The 18,065-nt window shown below is 39.0% G+C and overlaps 3 protein-coding genes across 4 annotated transcripts; 2 read left to right on the forward strand and 1 right to left on the reverse strand.

Annotated features, from left to right (window-relative positions):
• Positions 1-2,982: 2,982 nt before the first annotated feature.
• LOC140005997 (uncharacterized) lies at positions 2,983-3,385 on the reverse strand. The gene is made up of 2 exons (XM_072047474.1): positions 3,059-3,385; positions 2,983-3,012 (listed from the first exon to the last, which is right to left on the reverse strand). The coding sequence occupies exons 1-2, from the start codon at positions 3,383-3,385 to the stop codon at positions 2,983-2,985; spliced, it is 357 nt and encodes a 118-aa protein (XP_071903575.1).
• Positions 3,386-8,089: 4,704 nt separating this feature from the next.
• Positions 8,090-12,843, forward strand: LOC113742910 (potassium transporter 1-like). The gene is made up of 10 exons (XM_072079492.1): positions 8,090-8,253; positions 8,452-8,508; positions 9,304-9,547; positions 9,963-10,208; positions 10,418-10,468; positions 10,581-10,841; positions 10,923-10,975; positions 11,078-11,192; positions 11,275-11,529; positions 11,627-12,843. Exons 2-10 carry the CDS (start codon positions 8,458-8,460, stop codon positions 12,631-12,633), a joined length of 2,283 nt encoding a protein of 760 aa, XP_071935593.1. The 5' UTR covers positions 8,090-8,253; positions 8,452-8,457; the 3' UTR covers positions 12,634-12,843.
• A 1,898-nt stretch (positions 12,844-14,741) lies between these two features.
• Positions 14,742-17,418, forward strand: LOC113730715 (INCREASED PETAL GROWTH ANISOTROPY 1-like protein 1). 2 transcript variants are annotated; one of them, XM_072079498.1, is made up of 5 exons: positions 14,742-15,755; positions 15,943-16,259; positions 16,351-16,462; positions 16,801-16,932; positions 17,098-17,418. In XM_072079498.1, the coding sequence occupies exons 1-5, from the start codon at positions 15,009-15,011 to the stop codon at positions 17,248-17,250; spliced, it is 1,461 nt and encodes a 486-aa protein (XP_071935599.1). In that variant the 5' UTR covers positions 14,742-15,008; the 3' UTR covers positions 17,251-17,418. The 2 variants fall into 2 exon arrangements, with proteins under 2 accessions (XP_071935599.1, XP_071935602.1); XM_072079501.1 differs by having other exon boundaries at positions 14,748-15,755; positions 17,091-17,418.
• The last annotated feature ends 647 nt before the right edge of the window (positions 17,419-18,065 follow it).

An 18,065-nucleotide genomic window follows, 5' to 3' on the forward strand; every position in this document is an offset into this window, starting at 1 on the left:
GTTCTTAACGGCTATCCAATGACCCTCACCTGGATTAGCTTGAAATCTGCTTGTGACACTCAGAGCATAGGAGACATCAGGTCTTGTACATAACATAGCATACATAATTGATCCAATTGCTGAAGCATATGGAACATTGTGCATCTTATCAGTCTCAACTTGTGTCTTTGGACACATGTTTTTAGAAAGGCTTATACCATGAGTCATAGGTAAATTACCCCTCTTAGACTGATCCATGCTAAACCTTTTTAGCACTTTCTCTATGTATGTAGATTGTGAAAGACCCAGTAGCCTTTTAGATCTATCTCTATAGATCTTAATGCCTAATATATAGGCCGTTTCTCCTAAATCTTTCATGGAAAAGTTCTTCGACAACCAACCCTTTACCGATTGTAACATCGGTATATTGTTTCCCATTATTAATATGTCATCTACATATAAAATAAGGAAAACAATTGAACTCCCACTAACTTTCTTATACACACAAGGTTCATCCGGATTCTTGAGAAATCCAAACTCTTTGATCGTCTCATCGAATCGGATATTCCAACTCCTAGATGCTTGCTTAAGTCCATAAATAGACTTTTGTAGCTTACATATTTGACTAGGATTTGGAGATGTAAAGCCTTCAAGTTGTGTCATATACACATCCTCATGCAATGTCCCGTTAAGGAACGCGGTCTTTACATCCATCTGCCAAATCTCATAGTCATGATATGCTGCTATGGCAAGCAATATCCGAATGGATTTAAGCATAGCTACTGGTGAGAAAGTTTCATCGTAATCGATTCCCTCTTTCTGCTTGTAGCCTTTGGCTACTAGTCTAGCTTTATAGGTAACCACATTACCATCCATGTCAGTCTTCTTCTTGAAGATCCATTTACACCCTACAGGTTTTATCCCTTCAGGTGGATCAACTAAGGTCCACACCTTATTGTCATACATGGAATTTATTTCGAAATTCATGGCTTCTAACCATTTAGAGGAGTCTGGATTACTCATTGCCTCTTGGTAGGTAGTAGGTTCGTCATCTTGAATGACTAGAACATCATTGCTATGGCTCACAAGAAATTGGTATCTCTTGGGAGTTGAGCGTGTTCTTACTGACCTACGAAGCCCTTGTGTATTAACAGCTTCAGTATCTACCCCATCATTATGTGGTTGAAGCTGTTCTTCATGAGATCGTTCAATGTTTGTTGGATGATCCTGAATTTCTTCAAGATCTATTCTACTCCCACTGCTTCTTTCTAGAATATATTCTTTCTCTAGAAAAATAACATGTTTTGAGACAAACACTTTTTGCTCAATTGGATTGTAGAAATAGTATCCTATAGACTCTCTTGGATACCCTACAAACAAACATTTGTCAGATCTAGGTTCAAGCTTGTCTGACTCTGCCCTCTTCACATAAGCTGGGCAGCCCCAAACCTTCATATAAGACAGATTTGGTTTCTTTCCTTTCCATATCTCATATGGTGTGGAGTCGACAACTTTAGTGGGTACTCTATTAAGAGTGTAAGAGGCTGCATCTAATGCAAATCCCCAAAACGATTTTGGGGCACTTGAGTGGCTCATCATAGAACGAACCATATCCAATAAGATTCGGTTTCTCCTTTCAGATACACCATTTAACTGTGGTGTACCTGGAGGAGTCCATTGTGGAACTATTCCATTATCCTTTAAATAAACTCCAAACTCGTCATTTAAGTATTCTCCACCACGATCAGATCGTAGTATCTTAATACTTTTATTGGTTTGTTTTTCTACTTCATTCTTGAATTCCCTAAACTTTTCAAAGGATTCAGATTTGTATTTCATTAAATACACGTAACCATATCTTGAATGGTCATCTGTGAAGGTGATGAAGTATGAAAAACCTCCTCTAGCAGTGATCGACGTTGGGCCGCATACATCAGTGTGTACTAGCCCAAGTAAATCACTGGCTCGTTCCCCTTTTCCAGTAAAGGGCATTTTGGTCATTTTACCAAGTAAACAAGCTTCGCATGTATCATATGATTCATAATCAAATGAATCCAAGTATCCGTGTTGGTATAACTTGGAGATGCGTTTTTCATTTACATGACCAAACCTACAGTGCCAGGTAGGTTTTATTTAGTTTATCTGTTTTCATTCTTTTTCCACTCACATTGAGAATTTGATGATCAAGATCTAGAATATATAAACCGTTATTCCAACTTTCAGAACCATAAAACACACCATTTTTAGAAAAAGAACAATATTTATTCTCCTGGGTTATCCGAAACCCATTTAAATCCAAACAAGAAATAGAAATGATGTTTGTAGTAAGTGCTGGAACACAATAACAATTCGATAATTCTAAAATCAATCCACTGGGTAAAGTGATATAATAAGTCCCTACAGCTAAAGCAACAACTTTTGCTCCATTGCCCACACGTAGGATGACTTCTCCTTTTCCCAGCTTTCTACTGTCCCTTAGACCCTGCATAGATGTGCAAATGTGAGAACCACATCCGGTATCTAATACCCAAGAGTCTGATTTGGAAGTAAACACATTAATCTCAATCATATATGTACCTGATGATGAAGCTTCAGCAAGCTTCTTTTGCTTCAGGCTCTCCAAGTATGACTTGCAGTTCCTTTTCCAATGTCCAGTTTGATTACAATGGAAGCAGGTTGCTTTGGACTGGTCCGCCTTTGCCTTTTTGGGCTTTTGGGTGGGCTTGTTCTTGAATTTCTTAAATCCCTTTTCTTGCCTCTTCCTCTTCTTAGATGAAGTAACGACAAGCACACCATTAGAGCCTTTTCCCTTTTTGATTTCTTTCTCAGCAGTTTTCAGCACATTCAACAATTGAGGCAAAGTGTGCTGCAGATTGTTCATCTGATAGTTCATAACAAACTGTGAGAAAGAATCTGGCAGAGATTGGAGCACTAAATCAACATTCAGCTCCTGATCCATCTTAAAACCTAATTCGGCCAATTTTTCAATTAGCCCAATTATTTTTAAGACATGCGGAGCAACAGGTGCTCCCTCTGCCATCTTGCACCTGAACAATTCTTTAGAGGTATCATATCTAACCGTCCTTGATTGTTGTTCAAACAACTCTCTCAGGTGTTGTACAATATCATACGTCCCCATGTTCATGTGCTGCTGCTGAAGCTGAGGAGTCATGGAAGCTATCATGATACATGAAGCTTCCCTATTGTCATCCTTATGTTTCTTATAAGTATTTCTAACAGCAGCAGGTGCAGTAGGTTCAGGCTCTTGAGGCATTGGACCATCAAGTACATACTCAATTTTCTCATGAGTGAGAACGATAAGGACGTTACGATGCCAATCAAGAAAGTTCGTGTCGTTGAGTTTGCAATCAGTAAGAATAGTGCGAAGGCTCAAATTGTTACTCATTCTACAACAAAATGAAAGATAGAATTTGTTAGAAAAATGTTTTGTTTAATAAAATCATAAAACTTCAAAATTATGATTTTATTTCCACTAATTTTTCAAATCAATTACCCTCTAAAATTGAATCAGGAATTTCTAAAATTCCATAGTGGCTAGGATCCTATCTTAAATTTATTTCGACCTTGAGTGTGTCCCAACAAATCGAAAATAATTATGAAAGGTAGGTACTTTTACCAATTACAACTTATTGTAATTCCTAGATCAGTTGGGTGTCAACTCTTGACGTTAAATCTCTATGGATCAACCCAACATTTGCCTCTAAAATTAATGATTTTGAGTGAATCCCAACAAATCATAATTTTAGTTAAATCAAACCCATCATTCTTGAGAACATTTCTCATAGTAAAAACACGTAGTAAGTAAGGCAGCCTTGGGTGAATCCCAACAAGCTAGCACTTAATAACTACTCTAGTTTCTTACTATAACGATGGAAGGCATTTTATTGATTTAATATTATCATTGAGGGATTTGTCTCTTTTTCCAAAAGTATTTTATAATTAAAAAATTTGGAAAAATTGCTCATTTGGTCTCATCAATAAACATGCATATAACCATATCAAACTTATACACATGAATTTAAATCGTGGATGGTTGTGGATATTCCTAAACTAATTTCCCCGGCCATCAGGGAAATTAGCATGATTCTAAAATCTTTAATACCGCGACGAACCCCTTCGTTGTAGTATGTCTCCTTTCTTCTTTTCAAAGTAACAATTTCTATATAAATAATATAAATTTTTATCATCTATTCCTATCTATTGTACATTACAAATAGTATAGAAGAAACCCCGAGTTACATTCGGGAGGAATTTAGATGAGAAAAGAAATTACAATTAGAAAATAAGAAAGGCAGGACACGCATGCCCTATTTTAAAATTAATTACAACCATTCAAACCTAGAATGATTGTAACCTTCCAAAAAACCACAATCATATTGCGCACTATATCCACAACCATCCACCATGCATTTTCACGATTTAAACAACTTTAAATAAAAGAAAAGCATGTAAAATAAGCAATCTCAATTCATGGATTAATTGGATTTAATTCCTAAGGTCCCAAACAAATTTTGGGTCCATGCATACGCAAGAAATATTGGTAAAATTAAATTTTATTAGGTCAACTTTATCCTCAACTAATTTGAGGAAAGAATGGGAAAATAATTCAAATTAATCAGATTAGTTCTAAATTAATTCCCAACCTAATAATATATGAAATAAATGATTCCATAATACATTTTAACAATTAAAATGGGATTTAATTCAGAAGATTGCCAAAAGTTCAAAACTTCAAGTTTTAGAAAAAAATATTTTAGTTTCCTAAACCACTCTTGCAATCGTTTTCTAGAATCACTGGCTACCACCACTGGCCACCATTTCTACTGTCACCATTACTGGGTTCTGCACTTATCACCAGTGGCAACGGCTCCCAGCAGTAGCTCCCAGGTGGTCGCAACAATGGAGCTCAGCTACAGCAGCAACCTGCTGCAACTTTTCCTTGCATAGGTTGCTGCTGCAATTTGCAGCAGTTTTGATGCATTCTCATGCCTTAAAAGCTCTTGGTTTGCTTACCTAGCAACCACCAAGAGCTATAGCAACTTTCCACTACCACCAAGGAAGCCTCCCATGGCCTCACATAGCAGCGGCAGCAAGCGGCAGCCTTTGGAAGATCGCTGGCAGCAATCACTCGCATGACCTTGCGGCTCCCATGGCCTGCTGCTGCTTTTGGTCGCCTGTTTGCTGGACAGCGGAGCTACCACCGCAACAGCCACCACCACTGGAGTCTCCACTGACCACCAGTGGCAGCGGCTCCTGGTAGCAGCCATCGGAGGTCATGGGCAGCAACCGTGAGGAGGCTGCTGTGCCCTGGCCGATGTCCACAGCAAATCTGCTGCGCTTTTGTCCCAGAGAGCTCATAGCTCTGTTACCCAGCAACCACCACCAGGCGTGCATCTCCTACTGCCACCATGGAAAAACCACCATGGTCTCTCATGGCAGCTGCAACTGGCGGCAGCCCTTGCAGCCGCAACATCGCAGCAGCCGCAGGTTTGTAGATGCAAACCTGCTATATCGTTTTTTTTTTTTTTTTTCAATGATCATCTTGCAACTTTTGCAGATGATAAACTTACATCCACAAGCGAGGCAAATCCACGGAAAGGAAAAAAAACATAATAGCTCCATCCGAGCTTCCATAAGAGCAGACGTACGTAGCTTCAAAAGCTTCGTAAGAAAACCTTTCCTTTTTTTTAAAAAAAAAAAAACAAAAAGAAAAACAATTCTCCAATAATTCCGCATATTCAATTAAATCCAATTAGGAATATTAATCCTATTAATCCATGAATCCAAAATTGCCTAAATCATACGTAAAATTCTTAGGGATGGCTCTGATACCACTGTTGGGTTTTAGGGACACTACGCGGCGGAAAAATAAAAAATTTTCCCTAAAACCATCCAGGAATCACCCTAGATTTTACGTATGATGTATAAAAAGTAGGGTTATAGGATTACCTTAATCCAAGCAGCGTCTCCCTGCAGCGTTGTTTGAGGATGGTCAGCCCTTGAGCAGTCCAATCGTCCTGCCTCTACTGATATCCACGCTAGAGCAACCCTGAGTCGTCTCACGAACTATGTATTGAATAACAAGAAAAAGTTGCTAGCCCTTCTTGCTCTTATTCGAAAAAAATATGTGACACTCACAGATTCTCCCTTTTTCTATTTGTTACCTTCACCCTCTCGTATCTGTATCTCAGCCAAAAAACTATTGGAGAGAGAGAGAGAGGGATACCTGATAATATATGATGATAAGTCTCCTTGTCTGATTCAAAATCAAAAGCCTAAGACTTCTCTTCACTCAAGACTCTATCTATCATCATCTGATAGATAAGAGATAACCATTTACTCTTATCTGCTCAAATAGGCCTGGGATTAATTTTCTTTTAAAATTAAACCCCAATAATTCACATAGTTTCAATCCAAGATTAAATCTCTATTGCGTGTGACCCAATAGGTCCCGAATGTATTGGTAATAATTATGGTTTAATAATTAGATAAAATAAACGACTTTATTTTATCATAACTTATAATAAATAATTAATCCATAATTATAAATCACGAGCGGTGTCTAGCAACACATCGTGATTGCCCAATTATTCAGAATTAGTCAAGGGAATTTGACCTAACCTTTCTGTGAAAAATTACCGTGTAATTATTATCCTTTCACCAAAGATATCCAATTAGTCAGGAATAAGGAATAGGTGCCAATTCCCTGATGACTAATTAAATTTTCTAGTTCCCGAAATTTACCCTTAATTAGGTTAAATTGAAGACATTCTTCAATTTACCTAACAGTCGACTTTAGGGTTAATTTCTCACTAGTGGCCATCCGGATATCAACTCCTTCTATCAGAGTGGTAAATCCTATCTTGATCACCCATTTTCTTTACGTGCTTCACACTACATCCAACTTCTACACTTTAAGCCACTCTCAAAGAGTAACAAGTAATTAGAGTCAAAATGTAGTGATTCCCACTCAAGATTCTATGGTGATCTCAAGTCGCAGGATCACTTACACAATTTTTCACTAGAGATACACCATTGGCACTAGATAGATATCCTAACGGGATCTCTAAACGGATCACTCCAATGCATTTGTACTTTTCAAATCATCTACACATTAGCCTAAGTATCTTCATACCATAGTTGATGAGAACAACCACTAATTACATTAATTAGAGGCTAACTGTGTACTAGTTTTACCGTACTAAAGATGTCCTATTTCATTAGTACAAAAACTAGGGAATTTTAATAATATTACTATAAATGCGATTGATATCTCATAGTCACCAACTCTTGTGACTATCATCACATTAGTAATATTATAAGGACTTATCGGTTGTATCTAATATTTAACAGATAAATAAGAAGTTATTAAAATACAAAATATATAATAAGAAATGTATAAAATAAAAACAAATACATTGTTTTAGGGCATACATTCCAACACTAGTCTCCTTCCCTAATTTCTACAAGTCATGGAAATAAATCGAGTAGTACTCTATTAGTTTTCAATAACGTGTCAATTGTTTGGTATCAGAAGCATTATTGTTCTCTATTAGGAAAAGTTCATAATGAAATGTGTACTTATGGGGTCATCATCATGATGAAATCGGAGTCGCTTTGTAGCATGATATTTACATGAAGAAGCGTAGGTGAAATCAAGAGAAAGATTAGGATTCCGAGAAGACGGGTGCCTACGAAATTTTCGTGAGAAGCTCAACTTGTTCGCTTAGAATTGGACATTCACATGGATTATTCACAGTTTCAATTTCAATCTCAGACAAATCGACAAGAATCCTAGGTTCCAGAAATATGCTCGAAAGACGTGCAAACTTCACAAAAACTTTCACTCTCATGAACTTCTCCAAATGGCCATCTTACCAATATCATCAAGATGAAATTTTTCGAAAACTATATGCCTAAAAGACTGCTAATTCAAACCCATGGGATCATCCTGCAGTAAACACTACTACTTACCAAAAATTTCCTCAATTATGATTATACTTAATTTTAGTTGACTTGACTAAGTTCTAAATTTTTTGACAGCCCAACAAAGTCCTAGTACACCTCTTGACCAATGGAGAAAAAAATGGAGATCCAAAAGTAGAAAGCAAGTAGTGCTGCATTAAGTACAAAGGATAAACGCAAGAAATGACCATGAGTGAGAGAGAGAGAGCATTTAATGCATTCTGCAACTTCTTGGCGTACACAGCATTTGCCTGTTTACCTGACTGACCGACCGACTGACTGACATTTGTATGTCCTCCACTCCCTACCTACATTCCCTGCTTCCTTCACTTCCTCACTCTTTTTATCTTTAGCAAGTCTTCTTCACTCTCTCTTCCTATCAGCTTTCCTGCTCTTCTGATTCATTCTCTTTAAATTGATTGCCCTTTCCCTTTCATTTGCTCACAACTCTTGAAAATTTCCTTATACAATCTTTTCTGAGTCCAGCTACCAATGAACTCACCACTCCACCAAGAATCTGTAGAGAATGGAAGTCCTAAGCAGGTAATACCAATTCCCCTGTTTTCTGAATTTGGCCATTTAATTCTTCCATTTGTAAGAGTCACTCCACCAATAACCAAAAGGGTTCACTACAATTTGCTGAGAATGACTTGTCATTGTCCACAGCATTGACGGAGGTCGGTGAATGACCCACTGTTAGATTTTCTAGTGGAAAGCCGACGATAAAGTGTGTAGCTTTTTTTTTGTTCTATGGCAAATTTTGCTGCAAGGACACAGCTTGCATCAATAATATTAGTAGGACAAGAATGTGATGATGCATTTTTGGTGCCTTAGAATTGGGGATGGGGCATTATGTATGTTCTGAGTGGTATTATGACCATTCTGCCTTTCCAAAAATGCAAGCTTTGCAAATAGAGTGTTTTTTGCCAGTTCAGCTGAAGTTGTCAATATAAGTGAAGTCAAGGCTGAATGAGTGAGGCCGGATATTATGGTTTTTTCATAGTACATTATATGGCTGGTGAGTTTTTTTTTTTTTCCCGCTTATATTTCCTTTAAATGATGATGCCCATATCAGATGAAGTGAATTACCTCAATCTTCAAGTACCAAGGAGTGAGGACGTGGAAGTTGCAATAAATTTCTGTTGGATTCGTGAATGATGGGGGATGACCATTTGAAAAACTAGAAATTTATCTCCTCTTTCCACTGGAAATTAATTCATGGACTTCATCAGAAGAGAAGGACATTGGCTTTCGTCTACAAAAGATTTTTTTTGCTTTTAAATTTGTGGGTTTAACATTTTTTGAACTTGGTCCAACCTTTTCTGTGTCCTGAATCAGAACTTGGAAAAGGCATCATGCATTTCTGCACTCACATTGGCTTATCAGAGCCTTGGAGTTGTTTATGGTGATCTCAGTACTTCTCCTCTCTATGTTTACAAGACCACATTTTCTGGAAAGCTTAGGGTTCATGAGGATGATGAGGAGATTTATGGGGTGCTGTCCTTCATCTTCTGGACGTTTACCCTTATTGCTCTTTGCAAATACATAATCATTGTCATGTCTGCTGATGATAATGGAGAAGGTATAGTTTGTCATCCTCTCTGGTCCTTTTTTATGAGATTCTTTAGAGATTCAAGTAAACAAAAAAACTTACTACAACCTAAAAATTTGGCTTACATAATCAAAGTAGTATCAATTATTTAGGAATCTGAATAAGAAACTTATTTACTAGAGAATTTTGTTCTTGAGCTATTACTGTCATGAACAAGTTCGAATGTGTTTTGCAACTAAAGCGTTATCCTATTCTCCTTTCCTATTGTTAGAGCTTCGAGACCATTTCAGTTGGATATTGTCCGTCTCGCATATTTCTATTAGCCCAAACATTTCCACGTTCCATTTTGTATATGCTTTGGAGGCCCAAGTGTCTGTACACTTTCATTTTGACCCTATAGAGATGATGCCTGCATTACCTTTTCGTGACTTTTTCTTTGGTGCAGGAGGCACTTTTGCATTATACTCTCTACTGTGCAGACATGCAAGACTTAGTGTTCTTCCCAATCAACAAGATTCGGATAAGAAATTGTCCTCTTACGCAACAGAAGGGTCAGCAGACACTTGGGATAGCGCTTTTTTGAAGTCTTTTGCTGAGAAGCACCAAAAGTTTCGGAATATACTCTTGATCTTTGTTCTTCTGGGGACTTGTATGGCCATTGGTGATGGCATATTTACTCCTGCAATATCAGGTAACTTGTTGTAGGCTCCAGAATACAGTCTCATAAGTTGTTAACTGGTGGAATTGGTAGTGAACAGACATTTTCTATATCCAACACCTGAAAGCGAACTGTAGCCTTAGATGTCTCAATATTACCCATCATCTTTTCCTACAGAATGTTGTTTCTTTTTTCAGATTGTAGCTATCGTAAATAAAGTTGTGATACATTTTTATTTTCAGTTCTTTCAGCTGTTTCGGGCGTTAAAATTAAAGCCTCAGAACTTCATGAGAGTGAGTCATTCTCAATATGTTAATTTGTAGATCTTTCTAGGGGTTCAATCAAATTTGAACTTTCTTTTTGTCCATTCTCACTACTCTATCTCGTGCAATATATTGATTCCAGATTATGTTGTGGTGATCTCCTGCGTCATTCTGGTGGTACTATTTTATATTCAACATCATGGAACAAGTAGGGTTGCTTTTTTATTTGCTCCAATTGTTATAGCATGGCTGCTCTGCATCAGCAGCATTGGTATGTATAACATAATCAGGTGGAACCCACACATATATCAAGCTCTATCTCCAATTTACATGTTGAAATTTCTAAAAGAAACAGGCTGGGAAGGTTGGGTGTCTTTAGGAGGAGTAGTTCTCTCAATTACAGGTATTCCCTTCACTCTTCTGATATACTCTTTCTGGTTGGAAAACTTCATTAAGACTTCACATTACTGAATTCTTTTCACAGGCGTGGAGACAATGTTTGCTGTCCTGGGCCATTTTTCGGCATTGTCAATTAAGGTAAACTATTAGTCTGAGGACTCTGCTTTCTGTGACTGCCAATTTGAGAACAAGAAGGCAATCATAACATTTTCTAATTTAAAATTTTGAATAAACCTGCAGGTGGCCTTTATATTTCTCGTATATCCATGTCTGATTCTTGCATATTTGGGTGAGGCTGCATATCTCTCTCAGCATCATCACGATATTGAAAGCAGCTTCTACAAAGCCATACCAGGCAAGATGTTTATGAGGGCTTCCATGTAACTGGCTATATTTCTCTGTTGTGTCTTCTAATTATGCTACTGATCTATGTACAGAACCCGTGTTTTGGCCAGTGTTTATAGTGGCCACATTAGCAGCAGTTGTGGGAAGTCAAGCAGTAATATCTGCTACCTTCTCCATTGTAAGCCAGTGCTGTGCGTTACATTGTTTTCCGCGTGTGAAGATTGTCCATACATCAAGTAAAATATATGGTCAGATCTACATTCCGGAAATCAATTGGATATTAATGTGCCTGTGTTTAATTGTGACAATCATATTGAGAGACACAAACAGGATCGGACATGCTTATGGTATAAACTTTGACCATAAATGCTTAAGTGTCACATGTAAACCATTTATGTCCAGACTGACCATAGTCTTTCATGTCCTTCCTCTGTGTTTTGGCAGGACTGTCGGTAACATCTGTTATGTTTATAACAACATGTTTGATGACCCTGGTGATGGTAATAGTATGGAAGCAAAAGGCTGTAGTGGCTGCTTCCTTCTTAGTAATTTTTGGGTCGATAGAGCTCCTGTACCTGTCAGCAGTCTTCTTTAAGGTCCTGGATGGTGGTTGGATTTCACTACTTCTGTCGTGGACTATCATGGCCACAATGTTCATCTGGAACTATGGATCCCTCAAGAAGCACCAGTTTGATTTGGAGAACAAGGTCTCAATGGACAGGATATTGGCTTCAGGACCTAGTCTCGGAATGGTTCGAGTTCCTGGGATTGGGCTTATTTACACCAATCTAGTGACAGGCATACCAGCCATTTTTGGGCACTTTGTGACAAACTTGCCTGCTTTTCATCAAGTGCTAGTTTTTGTATGCGTAAAGTCTGTTCAAGTTCCCTATATCAGGGAGAAGGAACGGTTTCTAGTAACCAGGATATATCCAGAAGACTATGGTATGTACAGGTGCGTCATCAGATACGGCTACAAAGACCTACAACAGGAAAACTATGATTTTGAGAACAGACTGGTGTCCGAAATTGTTAACTTCATAGAAACGGAAGGAGAAAATGAGCCAACACTAAGGATGCAAATTTGCACATGTTCTGGAAACTCTGATGATGAAGCCGTCGATGTTTCTGAGCAGATGCTCTCCTATCCAAATCAGGGAGAGACAACGATGCAGTCTAAAAATATCGGAGTGTTGATTTCACAAGATGGACATTGCAAAAGACCTCACCTGAAGGAGGAATCAGTACACATACTGAGAGCTAGGGAAGCTGGCATGGCTTACATCCTGGGGCATTCTTATGCCAGGGCAAAGAAATCATCTTCGATTTTCAAGAAAGTAGCCATTAACGTAATTTATGCTTTCTTAAGCAGGAATACTAGGCGACCTGAGGTGGTGCTGAATGTGCCTCCTACATCATTGTTGGAAGTGGGTATGATTTACCATGTCTAATTTCTGACAGAATCTGCAGAGAGAAGCGTCAGGATATGCTACATTGCGACTGACTTTTGTGATGGAAGCTGGTGAACAAACAAAATGTTACCCGAGTTGAAGTTTCCTCATCTATGATGAGCTTCAGGTTAAAAATTTAGCAGTGCTAAATGTACTCTGTATATACAAGTGCCAGAACATGATAAAAAAAGCAGTAGATATACATTTGAATACACAAATTTTCGTATCTTTTTGGGGTTTGACCACCGATTGTCAAAAAAGAAATAAAACTGATAATTCTCGTCATAAGGTTGGAAGCTCGGCCGCATAATTATATCCAAAATTTGTTGAGCGATTCAAAACTAAAACCACTGACCATATGGTCTTTTGTACTTCATTGTGCATAGTCTTGTATATCTCATTAGTGCAGGTGCCCATGTTTGCTCATAAAAAACAAACTAAACCCTTAATGGGTAAGATCTAAATTTAAATTTGGTGGTCCATTTTGGACAGAACCAGCAAATCTGGTTTATAAGCTATTCATCCATTATTAAAGACCTGAAGAAATCAATAATGATTTGTGTGCGTCAAATTGTTTCATGCGGTGATTCTCACTTCATGATCAGCCACAACCCCCCAACAAAAACACTTTGCACCAAAAAATTCGAAAAACATTATTTTGTGTGCCTTTCGAATTGCATAGCCAAAGGCCCCATCTCTTAACACAGATGACAGAGTTGTCATCATCAGGGCCAACGCAGACAAATGCAACAGTGAATTAGTAAAAAAGATCTAAAATGTCAGTCGCACTCATTTGGTTGGCTACATTCAATTCAATGTGGCTTTCAATTAAGAACAGACGAGCAGCGGCCGATTCCCTGCAAGATCTCAATAAATTAAACCCAAGAAACTCATTTGGTTGGTTGAACTTGAAAGTTCAAACTCGGAAACCCAAACAATTTCTTTGACTGATCAATTGTGACGGACGGCCGGAGCTTCCCTTGGACCCAAGGCAAGTAACACCTACTACTATTTATTTGATAAAAATCAGTGCTAGGAAGACTTTTTTGAGTCAAGGTCCTCAACACTCCCACTACGCGGACTTGGTAATCTGATCTGATACATTACATTACACGGCTGATTTTCTTTCCCAACAGCTGGGCATCACTTGGAGCAGCTGTCATGAATTCAAGCGAAGTAGCAGCACGTTTTCTTGCAGAAAGGACCTTGGTTCTTTCCCAGTATTATCAAGCGCATTCTTCTTTCAATATAAATTGACGACATTATAGCTACTTTCAAGTGGCATATGGTAACTTAAATTGCTTGATTTCTCCACTTAATCATGAGTTTTTTTTGATTATGTATTCTTCTTCAACCACCAAAGAAAGTGAGTGAGTGAGTGAACGTTAAAATCATTATAGATTCGGTCGGTGTAAATATAAGCCACAACTCCTCATTGATCGATTGAAGGGAATCAAATCAATGCAGATTTAAGTAAAAATTAAGTTAAGATTTGGGCGGTAGCCTGTAGGAAATAATAGGGGCTACACTTTTTCTTAATTTCCCCTCCCTCCGTCAGCATCAGTCACAATACACGCGCCCCTTTGTTTACCATGCTTTTCGACTTCTTCACCTAGCCAGCTTCACAAGCAAAGAATAACTCCCGATATTGAAGACTTCAAGTGGCAGACATGTCACAAATTTTTCCACATGGACTTTTGAAATGCAACCACACACACACACACAAAGAAAAAAGGAAAAAAGAAAAAAGACTACTGCTGTTCTTCCAAACAAATGATTTAGATCCCCCCCCCCCCAATCCATAGTTCATCGAGTTTTGTACGTGTGTCTAGACTTAAATCATGCGGTTGCTCTTTTGCAATCAAGAAAAAATTTCGTCGGTTGCACCCCGTTGAGGTTTAATTAATGATCCAGACTAATTATTGCTGACTCTTGCGAGTAAATCAAGTAGTAGAATTTAAACATCAGAATAATTTATACCCCCACGCGCGGTCGCGGTGTTGATCTCACTGTTGGAGTTTCATTGCCTCTCTACCCTCCCTCACAAGTCATGGCCAAGACCACATGAAATATTGGGCAGAGAAAAAGAAGAGCACATTGGGCAGGGAAAAAGGTTTAATTTCTTGGAGAGTGTAAGAGGAGCAAAAGACTAAAATACATCAACCGGTAACATCCGTTGAAAATTAAATGGCACCTAACTTGACAACTTAGAGAAAGCTACCACACAAATCTCTTTTCCTAATATTCCTGCAAACTCTTACAAAACCACTCCTGGGCTCAGCTCTCAATTAGACTAGGAAGTGAGCGGAATTGGTGCTTGCGTATCTGCAATGGCCCAGACGCCCTCCCAACACGACAGAATTCCTCTTTGAAGTATGAAGCATGCAGGGCTCAGCCGTAACAAACTGCAAGCTGTCCAGCCATCCCTGACAGACCAAGACAAGAAGATCAAGCTATCTGTATCTCCTGCTTCTCTAATCACGAGGGACACAGAAATGTTGGAGGAGATAATGCCGATGGATGGCGGCATCGCGAGGAAAGAACTTGAAGCTTCTCAGGTAAGGATCACTTTCCTGGAGAAGGAAAATTTGGAGCTGAGGCAAGAAGTAGCCCGCTTGCGAGCACAAGTGACTACGCTAAAAGCCCATGATGTCGAGAGAAAATCCATGCTCTGGAAGAAGTTGCAGAGTTCCACGGACGCCAAGACCACAGACAGATCTCAGCACAAGCAGACTTTCGCGGTGGAGAAGCCAGAGCCTAATCTCGCATTGGAGGAGAAGAAAGGCGCGAGAGAAGATCTCATAAAACCTGCAGCTCATAGAGAAAGACAAGCCAAATCAGTCAAATTAGCATTGCCGGGGCCAATACCTGAATCAAATGGAAATAGGTTGTTGCATGCCCCTGCAGCCGCGCCGCCCCCTCCCCCACCACCTCTACCATCAAAACTTCTTGGTAGATCAAAAACTCTCCGTCGCGCTCCAGAGGTGGTGGAATTCTACCGAGCGCTTATGAAAAGAGATGCCCAGAAGGAGAACAGAGCTGGTTCAACAGGACATCCGCCAATCCTGAGTCCGAAGAACATGATAGGAGAGATCGAAAATCGATCAACTTACCTCTTAAATGTGAGCGCAGTAATATCCATTTTCATCACCTTTTTATATCAGGAAGTTGGCATGACTCCTATTAACTGCACTTGAGCACAACTCAATTGGATTTTCATTGTTGTTTTATCAAAATTTACAAATCTTGATTTTTTTTCTCGAGGATTTTATTTTTTACTATACTACACGTCATGTCCTCGTGATGCAGATAAAATCAGATGTGGAAACGCATGGGGAACTAGTGAGTTTCTTGTCAAGGGAAGTGCAGGATGCAGCATTTGCAGATATTTCCGAAGTGGAATCATTTGTAAAATGGCTAGATGGGCAATTATCCTGCCTGGTCGATGAGAGGGCTGTTTTGAAGCATTTTCCGCAGTGGCCAGAAAGAAAAGCAGATGCACTGAGGGAAGCCGCTTGCAGCTACAGAGAAATGAAAAACCTGGAATCTGAAGTCTCGTCATACAAGGACAATCCAAAACAGCAGTTGACAGAGTCCCTGAGAAAAATGCAGGCATTGCAAGACAGGCGAGAATGTACACACGCTTGTGGTTACTACAATCTGCTAGTTTTTTAGATCCCTTGAAATTATAACATGTTTAAACTGATCCGAGCGCAGATTGGAGAAAAGCACTAACAACATTGAAAGGGTGAGAGAAGGCATGAGCAAGAAATACAGAGAATTGCACATTCCTTGGGCATGGATGCTGGATACAGGAGTGATTGGACAGGTAGGTGGAAACACCGGAGAGCTTCAGTGAAAAGCTTTTAGTAGGCACAGTAGTCATATTACTACTAATCTTTCTTCAGCTGATAATGACATTTCAACGGCTGAATAATAAAAATACAAAAATTACATACCGCCTAATTAAGACTAGCGAACTCCTGCCACTTGACTTGACAATCAGTAATTAATTAAAGACGACACGAAAGCCGTTTGCAATTTGCCCTTCTTTTAACCCCATTCCCATCGCTTTTCTCTAAGCCACGGGGCTTCTGAATCCTAATTTACAAAACATGTGATTATTAATGATTGATTGTTTAACAATATAGTCTGTATTCTTTGCAGCTAAAGTTCAGCTCAGTGGCGCTGGCAAGGCAGTACATGAAGAGGATAGCTAAGGAACTGGAAAGCAGTGGATCCGTCCAAGACGACGACCTACTAATCCAAGGGGTTCGCTTTGCCTATCGAGTTCACCAGGTGTGCGGGGCTGTCTGTTTAGTGTTTATATACCCATCCTTAACCTCCCAAGATTCCCATGGAATGGAACTTCCCCTTGCTAAACTTTTGCTGGGACTTTCTGATTGATTTTACCTTCCGCCACGTTCTATTCTACACTAACAATCAAAATCGTCCAGTTTGCAGGCGGTTTTGATGCAGATACTCTGCTCGCATTTGAAGAACTACGGAGATTTTGTACGACCGGCCCAACACAATAGTGAAATTACAAGCTTCTCTATAAATGCAGATTACAACCGAATGTCGCTAGATAATGCGAGATTTTTTGTGCAAGTGTGATCCATTTACAGAACGATTGAAAGCGCTGTATCACTACCATCTCGCAAGTGCAATCCATTTGCAGAATTACTACCACTGGTGCTACTCTCTCCGCTTAGAGACTTCACTAGGACCATGTAAAATATTGACGCGGAAGTTCTTAAACAAACGCTATTAAATTTTTTTTTATTTTTTGGTACCTCCTTATTATTATCTTCTTTGCTCCACCAAGCCCAAAAGTTTAATCGAATGATTTTGGCATTTACTCCGTATTCTGAACCAACAAATCATCGTACCCCTGCTACTAATTTTCTAGTGCTTCCCATCCGAAATAACATACTAGACGTATTTCCCATCCAAAAAGCTATATATGAGGATCCATGATGGCCTTGGAAAAACCAACCAACCAACCAAAAAACAATTTCTTCTACCATACGAGGAGAGATTCGCAGTAAATGTAGTATTGTTGGATGTCTATGTGATATGAAACTAGAAACTGGAAGATTTGCTCCATTTCAATGCTCATCTGCAAGCCACAATCACCAATGCATTACTATGAAATATTCCATGGACATTCAGACTTTAAAATGGACTACAATGGAGCTATCCAGTGCATTCATGTATGATGCAAAAACTGCGACTCAAGTTCTTTTAGCACCAGCATGGCAACATACATCAAAAATGTATTAGAGTACAACCCCCAACAAAAGTTACGACGAGTGCACCAAGGAAAATTAACTAAGCAGAAACTTTGATAGGGTGAGCTTTAGAAAACCAAAACGGCACACGCTGAACAATTTCCAGGCATCTTAGAACATCCAACTTCTCTCAGCTTT

Source organism: Coffea arabica, chromosome 1c (assembly GCF_036785885.1).
Source record: "Coffea arabica cultivar ET-39 chromosome 1c, Coffea Arabica ET-39 HiFi, whole genome shotgun sequence".
NCBI classification, from domain to species: Eukaryota; Viridiplantae; Streptophyta; class Magnoliopsida; order Gentianales; family Rubiaceae; genus Coffea; species Coffea arabica.

Excerpts from the sequence above, each read along its gene's own strand:
- LOC113730715 (XM_072079498.1), top strand. The coding sequence starts at position 15,009 with ATGAAGCATGCAGGGCTCAGCCGTAACAAACTGCAAGCTGTCCAGCCA. Across the intron at positions 16,463-16,800 it reads ATACAGGAGTGATTGGACAG|CTAAAGTTCAGCTCAGTGGC; the intron begins GTAGGTGGAAAC and ends TATTCTTTGCAG. Across the intron at positions 16,933-17,097 it reads TTGCCTATCGAGTTCACCAG|GCGGTTTTGATGCAGATACT; the intron begins GTGTGCGGGGCT and ends TCCAGTTTGCAG.
- LOC140005997 (XM_072047474.1), bottom strand. The coding sequence starts at position 3,385 with ATGAGTAACAATTTGAGCCTTCGCACTATTCTTACTGATTGCAAACTC. Across the intron at positions 3,013-3,058 it reads TTGAACAACAATCAAGGACG|AGGGAGCACCTGTTGCTCCG; the intron begins GTTAGATATGAT and ends GCAAGATGGCAG.
- LOC113742910 (XM_072079492.1), top strand. The coding sequence starts at position 8,458 with ATGAACTCACCACTCCACCAAGAATCTGTAGAGAATGGAAGTCCTAAG. Across the intron at positions 8,509-9,303 it reads AGAATGGAAGTCCTAAGCAG|AACTTGGAAAAGGCATCATG; the intron begins GTAATACCAATT and ends GTCCTGAATCAG. Across the intron at positions 10,469-10,580 it reads AGCCTCAGAACTTCATGAGA|ATTATGTTGTGGTGATCTCC; the intron begins GTGAGTCATTCT and ends TATTGATTCCAG.